The sequence below is a fragment of the Rattus norvegicus genome, chromosome 1 (assembly GCF_021556685.1).
Source record: "Rattus norvegicus strain SHRSP/BbbUtx chromosome 1, alternate assembly SHRSP_T2T, whole genome shotgun sequence".
Taxonomy (NCBI): Eukaryota; Metazoa; Chordata; class Mammalia; order Rodentia; family Muridae; genus Rattus; species Rattus norvegicus.
In genome coordinates this window covers 218661307-218669253 of record NC_141534.1, presented here as the reverse complement: position 1 = coordinate 218669253, position 7947 = coordinate 218661307, and the positions used below count along the sequence as shown (strand labels likewise).

The window sequence follows — 7947 nt, the reverse complement described above, 5'->3', positions numbered from 1 at the left end:
GCGCACGTTGAGCCACGTATCCTATTGCCCGCCCCTTCCGGCCTTCCGATTGGCTCGTCCAGAGCGCGGCCGGACGTCCATTCCATTGGTCTAACGCATTCTAAATTATGAGTGGGGCGTGGCTTGACGCCTCTACCTCTGCGTTCTCAGGCTTTTGGCAGCTTTCCGAGTCAGATTGAAACACTGGACTGTTTGTGTCAACTCGGCAAATTTTATTTAGAAAAAATGGTGGGGTTTGAAAAAAGTGACACCACTCATTACGTACGGACTTAGAAGCCTCCACCCTTCTGTAGCACCTTAGTCTCTTCTCTCAGTTTAACCTCGCACAACTTGTAGAGAAAAGGTCAAGTCCCCTGCCGAAGCAGAGTAGATGGTGGAGGTGCCTGAAAACGGCCAGAGAAGAGCCCCAGGCGATCGATGTTGCGGTGGAGGACACTGTGCAGCACAGACAGATGGGGTCCTCCTTCACCTCCACCCTCCCTGGAAAAGTCCCGGATGAAGCGGCCACGCTCTGACTGGAAGATGAACTTCTGGGGCAAGGGCCCATGCTCCCGAAGAAAACCCCAGACACTAAGCAGCAACAGACGAACTTCAAAAGGTGCCAGTTGGCTAAATACCTCATGCATATTACCCAGGGCTGGTGGCAAGAGGCTTCCCTCAGCCATGACAGCCACCAGGATACAGGATGCCTCCAGATGCCAGGGGGAATGGGTTGTATCAGGGTGTCGAGAGGCTTCCCAATGGCTCAAGAGGGCAGCCAGCAGCCCCCGCAGCAGCACGGAGCAGTAGCACAGGGCTGGGGGAGCAGCTGCTACCAGCTTCAAAAGCTCAAACAGCAGGGGTTGTTCCCGGAAGCGCCGACCAATGCGGAGATCCCGCTCCACGGTGGCTCGTGCGTGATCCTCTGGGGGCCAGGCCAGCTCAGCACCAGCTGCATCAGGACACACGCTCTCTACTAAGGTCACTGCAACTGCTTTGGCTGCCTCTGGGCTCAGGGTGGGAGCCCCCCAGCAACCCTCACGCTCATTGCTCCCAGATGCGCTGCAGCAGTGCACTAGGAGGTTAACAAGGCTCTGAGTGTTATAGATAACTTCCTGATGGTTTCGAGATTGAACAATTTTAGGTGGCTTTAAGCCACGGCCGATAACTCCAGCGTGGAAAACTGACCAGATCCCTCCAGGACCCGGCACAGCTGCAGTATGCCTCCGGTTAATGTCCAACAAAGAGGCAGAAGCCAATGGGGTTGAGACAATTGAGAGAGTCTCATTGTCTCCATCCATTTCCCCTCCAAACAGTTCCGTGTTGCCCCGATGTAAGGCTCCCTCAACTAGCAGCTGTAAGACAGCCTTGAGTCCAGCTGGGGAAGTCTGAGAAAGGCGGGTAAGAAGCTGGGAGGCTGAAGCCACACCAGGAGGGCCATGCAGCCTTAGAGAAGCAAAGAAGCGGTGTACCCCAGCTCTCACTAGTCCCAAAAGTTGGGAAGGGGACAAAGCTTCTGAAGGAAAGGGACATATTGCAAGGAGGGAGGCAGCAGCTTCAGCTACTTCCTCCTCTGGATGGAGTAGGAGAGGAGCCAGATCAGACAGGTGGGCTGAGGCAGACTCCCCAAACCGGGCCCCTAAGGTTGAAGGGCCCTCACCCCCCTGCTGCTCCCACCCCACCAACAAGGCCAAATTGCGCAGAAGCCGGGCTGTGAAGGGAGGCTGTAAAGTCCCTGCATGCACTCGGGCCAGGCAGCTTCGGAAGGCCAGGGGAAGAAGGCCAGAGAGACTAACCACTAGCCCTGCGTATAGCTGGGTTGCCAAACTCAACTCTTCAGGGCTTCTGGCTCTGCTCAGGAGATGGCCCAAAGCCTCAGGTCCACAGCTAGGTCGAGTGTAGACAGACAGTAGGCCCAGGAGCTGATGCTGCCAGAGGAAGCGCTTCCGTTCTAGCCGTAGTGTCTCTCCACACAGCTCTCCTACATGGTTTCGTAATGCATCAAGAAAGGGCACTGGACGAGGAGGTGGGGGTGGGCCCAGCACCCCTTCTCCAGGAGACCCTCCCCGATGATGAACCAGTTTTTGTAGATGTAGCAAAAGCAGCTGGATCAGACGGTCACAGGCCTCTCTTACAGTGTCTGGCACAGCCAGGCCCTGGGTGGTAATAACTGAAGCAGGCATAGCTGTGTCCACTAAGAACTGCAGCAGGCGGTAGGCACCAGTCCCAGAGGCCTGGCTCACTAGATGCACAGCCAGGTTTAGCATGTTGTCTAGCTCTTCTCGGGGGAACCCCTGCAGGTGTTGTTGCAGCTGGCTTAGCACTGCTGGGGGCTTGAGGCAGTCCACAAGTTCTCCAGATACTGTTCCTAGCAAAGCTGGTGACATGACTGCCAGCTGCAGTAGGAAGGGAACTGTAGCCTGAAGAGAGGGCTCCCCATTCCGGCCCCCAGTACCCCCTGACAAGCTATCATGGAACATGCGCAACAGTTCCCGTCGGATGCTGTCTCCATGGCGGGAAGCCAAGTGCCCTAGAATGCCTACAACTGAGGCAATCTTGGGTACCCGTTTTTCCCCAGGTATGGCAGGAGATCCAGGGAAGGGGTCTGAAGAGGGGGTTTGAGAAGAGCTTCCACCACAAGCACTAGCTCCTCCTCCAGCCCCACTGTGGACACAGAAGTCCTTAAGGCCACAGGAGAGGACTCGGGAGATGATGGTACCAGGAAAAGAAGAGCCAATGTGGGCCACAACCCAGTCAAAGTGTGGGGAATGCTGAACAGAAGTGTCCAGCAAGGCATCTACACATGCATCTGGGCAGCTACCAATGAGAGCTGAGAGGCACTGCACATAGATGTCCATTAATGTGCGGGTGGCCCTGCAGCCCATCCAAAGCTGCAACAGTTCATTGAGAGAGCCAGTGGCATGGGGAACACGTTGATGCTGACCTGAATATGTGCTGCTCAGTTGTCCCATGAGGTCAATGGACCATGCACTAATCACAGGTGCCCAGGCCTTTGGGTTGGCACGGATAAACTCACATAGCACCTGCTGCACTTCATGTACCACATCCTCTAAGCCAGGTCCACCAGCAGGGACATGGGATGATGGAGGTGGACGGAGGTGAGGTGGACCAGCCACAGGACTTTCTTCTAGGGCAGCTAGGTGGGCCCGGACACTTTCATCAAAAACACCTCTCAAGTGATCCAACACAGCAGCCCGAGCAGGTGGCAAAGAACGGAGCAGGAGAAGACTGCACCGAGCATGTTCACGAGCTGAGAGCTGGTGGCCCAGAATAGGGTCTGCACCTGTCAGAAAAGCCTTGATTTCTTGGGACAGCTCCTGAGCACTATAAGGAAGCAAAAAAAAAAAGCGAATCAGAACACTGGGAGACGTTAGGCAAGTTATATTCCTCCTTCCATGAGCTTTGGTTTCTTTTTATGTTTTAATAGGGTAAAACATCCCCCTAAGAATTTATGAAGGTTTAGAAACATACCCACTCCTGGTTCACCTTGGTCATTCAATAAATGCTATTTTTCTTCCAGCAACAATGATCATGTAAAGAGTAGATTATCTTTCAAATGCCCACATTCCTTTTTCTTTCTAGTTATCAAACCCAGGCCTTTAGGCACGCTAGGCACGATCACCAAGCTATATCCCCACCCCACATTTAAGTACTTCAGTACTTCTCCAGTCCTGACAACAATTTGGTTAGACTATAATAAACCCATTTTACAAATAGAAAGATGGAAGTGAAGAAATCAGGATGAATATTCCAAAGAGGCAAGAACCATTTCTAAGCTCCTAAAATAGAATTCCCTTCTGCTAAGGTGTCAGTATATGGGAGGTACTCAATGAAAAATTGTTGAATTAACAAAATATATTGAGTCTATACCTGCTTTTAACATCCTCCCAGCCCCCCTCTACAGCAAAAGCACCCTGAAATCTCTCAATGGACAGAAAATTGTAACCTTACTAAAAGCTCTCTCTCCCAAATATGTACTTTTCCATACTGTACAAAGATTCAGTCTTACTGGTAGCACAGGCCTTTAATTCCAACACAGACAGATCTGAATTCCAGGCTAACCTAGTATATATACATAATGAGTTCTGAGACAGCTATGTCTATCCACAGAGACCCTGTCTCAAAAGAAAGAAGGGAGGGAGGGAGGGAGGGAGGGAGGGAGGAAGGGAAAATTCTAATCACACACCCACTACCTTCAGTGTTCGGAGAAGGGGATGCCCCCTCCCGCCCCCCGCACAGAAGATAAGCCTTTTATTCTCCCCTTCCGCAAATATATAAGCTCTTAAGAGTTTCAGAAGACGATGCTGAGGAAGTAAAACCTCTTTCCTCTTACTACTGTCTATTCTGTCAAACACAACCGCATTCTCTGGGCAGATAAGTTCTGTACCATCCCTCCGATCAGAAATAAAGACACCTCAAAACGAGGGACGTGTGCAAAGGAAAGGTTAAGATAAATATTGAGGCTCCGACCCTAGGTTCCCAAGACATTCTCCATGTAGTCTGAGCCTCCTCAGGGTAAAAGGGACTAAGAGGCTGGGTTCTCAGGAGTACTGATGTCCCCAACTGCTGGCAAAGCAAGGCCGGCCTAAGAAGGCATTGAATAGATCTCGGGAGAGGCAGAACTACTACGGGGAGGGCAGGGCAGAGCAGGGCAGGCATTGCAGCCCAGAGTTTTTAGTGAGGCGATCCCTGAGTTCCGGGAAGACGCGACCAGAATCTCTGAGAACCCTGACGCGGGTTCTCAAGGTAAGATCCGGCTTTCTGTGGAGAAGGTTTGGGCATCGGCGCGGGGCCGCGCGATGAGGGGAGATACCAGGGGCTCTGACTACCTGAGAGGCGCGGGACCGTGGGTGGCGGGGGCAGGCCCGGGTGGCCCTGGGGCCCCGGGAGGGTCGCACAACGCGGACATCCCGGAGCCCTACCCGGAGCCTGAGGCGGGAGCGGCGAAGCACAGGCGACGCATGCGCGCTGACTGGAAACGCGACAGAAATCAGCGACCCCGCCTCTCAAGAAAATCAGTCCGGCTAAGTCTGGAGCCTTAGTACTTTGGTTCCGCGTCGCATCGGTCACAGTGGGTGTAACAGGCTTGCTCTCTACGCGGCCTTCATCCCCACCCCCAGGGGCTTATGAAAGCTTCCTGGGACTTTCATTTACAATGCAATCTAATTATTTTTTCTAACACCAGAAGTATAAGCCTGCAACTCATGGATCCGAAGCGTGGATGCGACAGTTCGGACTCATACATAGGTATGAGAAATGGAGGCCAACCTGATCTACAATCCAAGATCCAGGCCAGCCAGGGCTACATGATGAGACTGTCTCTCGGGTTTTTTTCGAAAATAAAATACAAAAGTGCTATGTGTTTCCGTTTTTCGTTTGCCTGCTTGTTGTTTGCTTGTAGAGATAGAGTCTCGTGAATTTCAACTCCTGGTCCTTATACCTCTGTCTCCCAGGTGCTAGGATTACAGATATGCCACCCCGCCTAGCTTTCGCTCTTGTTTTGGGGCAAAACTTCCCAGGCTCTTCTTGGTTCAAGGGCTCTTCCTCCTCAGCCCACGGAGACTAAGTATTTACCATTATCCTGGCTTCTCACCCATAAAGACTTTACTATCTAAGGGAGGCTGTTTTGGTTTGGATTTATCTGCCATTGTTGATAATATAGTAAACTCTGAACAAGTGGCCTAGCTACCTGGAGCTGTTTCTTCATCTGTAAGATGAATGTGACTACTTTGCCTCACAAAGTATGTTAAGTCACTTTAAATAATTTATGCAGTTTTTGTTTTGTATTTTGTCTCTGTGTGGCCCTGGCTGTCCTGGAACTTACTCTGTAGACCAGGCTGGCCTCCAACTCAGATCCACCGGCCTCTGCATACTGAGTGCCTGGAGTAAGCCTATGTGGCACCACGCCCATCATAGATTTCTTTTTTTTTTTTTTAAAGATTTATTTATCTATATGAGTACACTGTCGCTGTCCTCAGACACACCAGAAGAGGGCATCCCCTTACAACCCATTACAGATGGTTGTGAGCCACCATGTGGTTGCTGGGAATTGAACTCAGGACCTCAGGAAGAGCAGTCAGTGCTTTTAACCACTGAGCCATCTCTCCAGCCCCCATCATAGATTTCTTTTTTTTTTTTTTTTTCTTTTTCTTTTTTTTCCGGAGCTGGGGACAGAACCCAGGGCCTTGTGCTTGCTAGGCAAGCGCTCTACCACTGAGCTAAATCCCCAACCCCGATAGATTTCTTGATATGATTCCGAATACAGAAATCCCTCTGAATAACAAGAGGCAGTCTGAAAGGGACAGAGAGATGGCTCTGTGGCTGCTCTTCCAAAGGGCCTAGTTTCAATACCCACACTCACATGATGGCTCACAGCCATTTCTAAATTACAGTTCCAGGGGATTGGCTGCCCTCTTGCCTCCACAACACTAGGCACAAAAGTAGCACACATACATACATGCAGTCAAATACCCATACATATTGAAACCTATATTTAGTTTTTTTATATCTTGTTTTCCTACCTGTCAAATAGGTACATTGTAGTGTAACTGACATGATCACTGCCATCTTAAATCAGAGAATCAATGACTACCCCCATGAGACCCTATCAATATTCCCTTATAGAAAGTGTGTGCTGGTCATCAGCCCCTGGCCTGAGATTCTAGCCACTATCCCCACTGTGACTCCCAACCAATTACATATATTTTCCTGAGTCACCACTCATACTAGGATACAGCTTTTTTGTGATGCAACTGCCCAAGTGTCACCCACACTCCTGCTCCACAGACAAAAACAGTAAATATATCCGGAGGCAGTTGGATCTCCCTGACTTTGAAGCCAGTCTGGTTGATATAGAGAGTTCCAGGATAGCCAGGGCTACACAAGAGAAACCCTGTCTCAAACAAACAGAACAAGAACAAAACAACCAAAAAATACATCAATTCACCAAGCTGGACTTAGATGGAATCATTATTTAGATTGTCAGTTTGGGGTAATTGGAATGTCTGTATCTTGCCAGGATGCCATGATATAGTCCAAGGGTATGGTTGTATGGGCAATGAACTAAAGATGTATATAACAGACATCTGGTAAATGTTAAACTTTTTTTAAGATTTATTTATTTATTCTATATAAGTACACTGTAGCTGTCTTCAGACACACCAGAAGAGGGCATCAGATCCTGTAACAGATGGTTGTGAGCTACCATGTGGTTGCTGGGATTTGAACTCAGGACCTTAGGAAGAGCAGTCAGTGCTCCTAACCACTGAGCCATCTCTCCAGCTCGTTAAACTTTTTTTTAAGATTTGTTTTTATTTATTTTTATTTCTGTTTCTAAGACAGGGTTTCTCTGTGTGGCCCTGGCTGTCCTGGAACTCACTCTGTAGGTTGGCCCTCAGGTCAGAAGTCTGCCTGCCTCTATTTCTAACTCCACAGTGCTGGGATTAAAGGAGTGTATCACACCGCAGCTTGTTTTTATTATTTTTAAATGCTATGTATATAAGCATGCCTGAGCGTGTACACAGACACAAGAGTGCAGGTGCCCTCAGTCTAGAAGAGGTCATCAGACCCCCTGGAGCTGGAGTTATGAGCTGTGTGTCATGTGTCTGGAGATGGAAAGGTGGCTCAGCAGTTAAGAGCACTTGCTGCTCTTGCAGAGGGCTGGGGTTCAATTCCTAGTAGCCATATGGCAAATAGTTCACAGCTACCTGTAATTCCAATTCCAGGGCTTCTGATGACCTATTCTGATTTCCATGGTACATGCTGCACATACATCCATGCAGGCAAAATATTCATACCCACGAGAGGAATCTAAAAAGAAGTTTAAGGCCAGTGGTATTGTACACATTCAACCCCAGCATTTGACAGATAGAGGTAAGTGGATCTCAATGAGTATGAGGCCGGCTTGGTTTATAGAGGGTGTTCCGGGGGGGGGGGGGGGGGGGGCTG

General features: G+C 49.8%; 1 protein-coding gene across 1 annotated transcript; it reads right to left on the bottom strand.

The window, feature by feature from the left end:
* Positions 1-194: 194 nt before the first annotated feature.
* Ints5 (integrator complex subunit 5) lies at positions 195-4973 on the bottom strand. Its single transcript, NM_001107576.1, has 2 exons — positions 4830-4973; positions 195-3324 (listed from the first exon to the last, which is right to left on the bottom strand). Exons 1-2 carry the CDS (start codon positions 4907-4909, stop codon positions 345-347), a joined length of 3060 nt encoding a protein of 1019 aa, NP_001101046.1. The 5' UTR covers positions 4910-4973; the 3' UTR covers positions 195-344.
* Positions 4974-7947: the final 2974 nt, after the last annotated feature.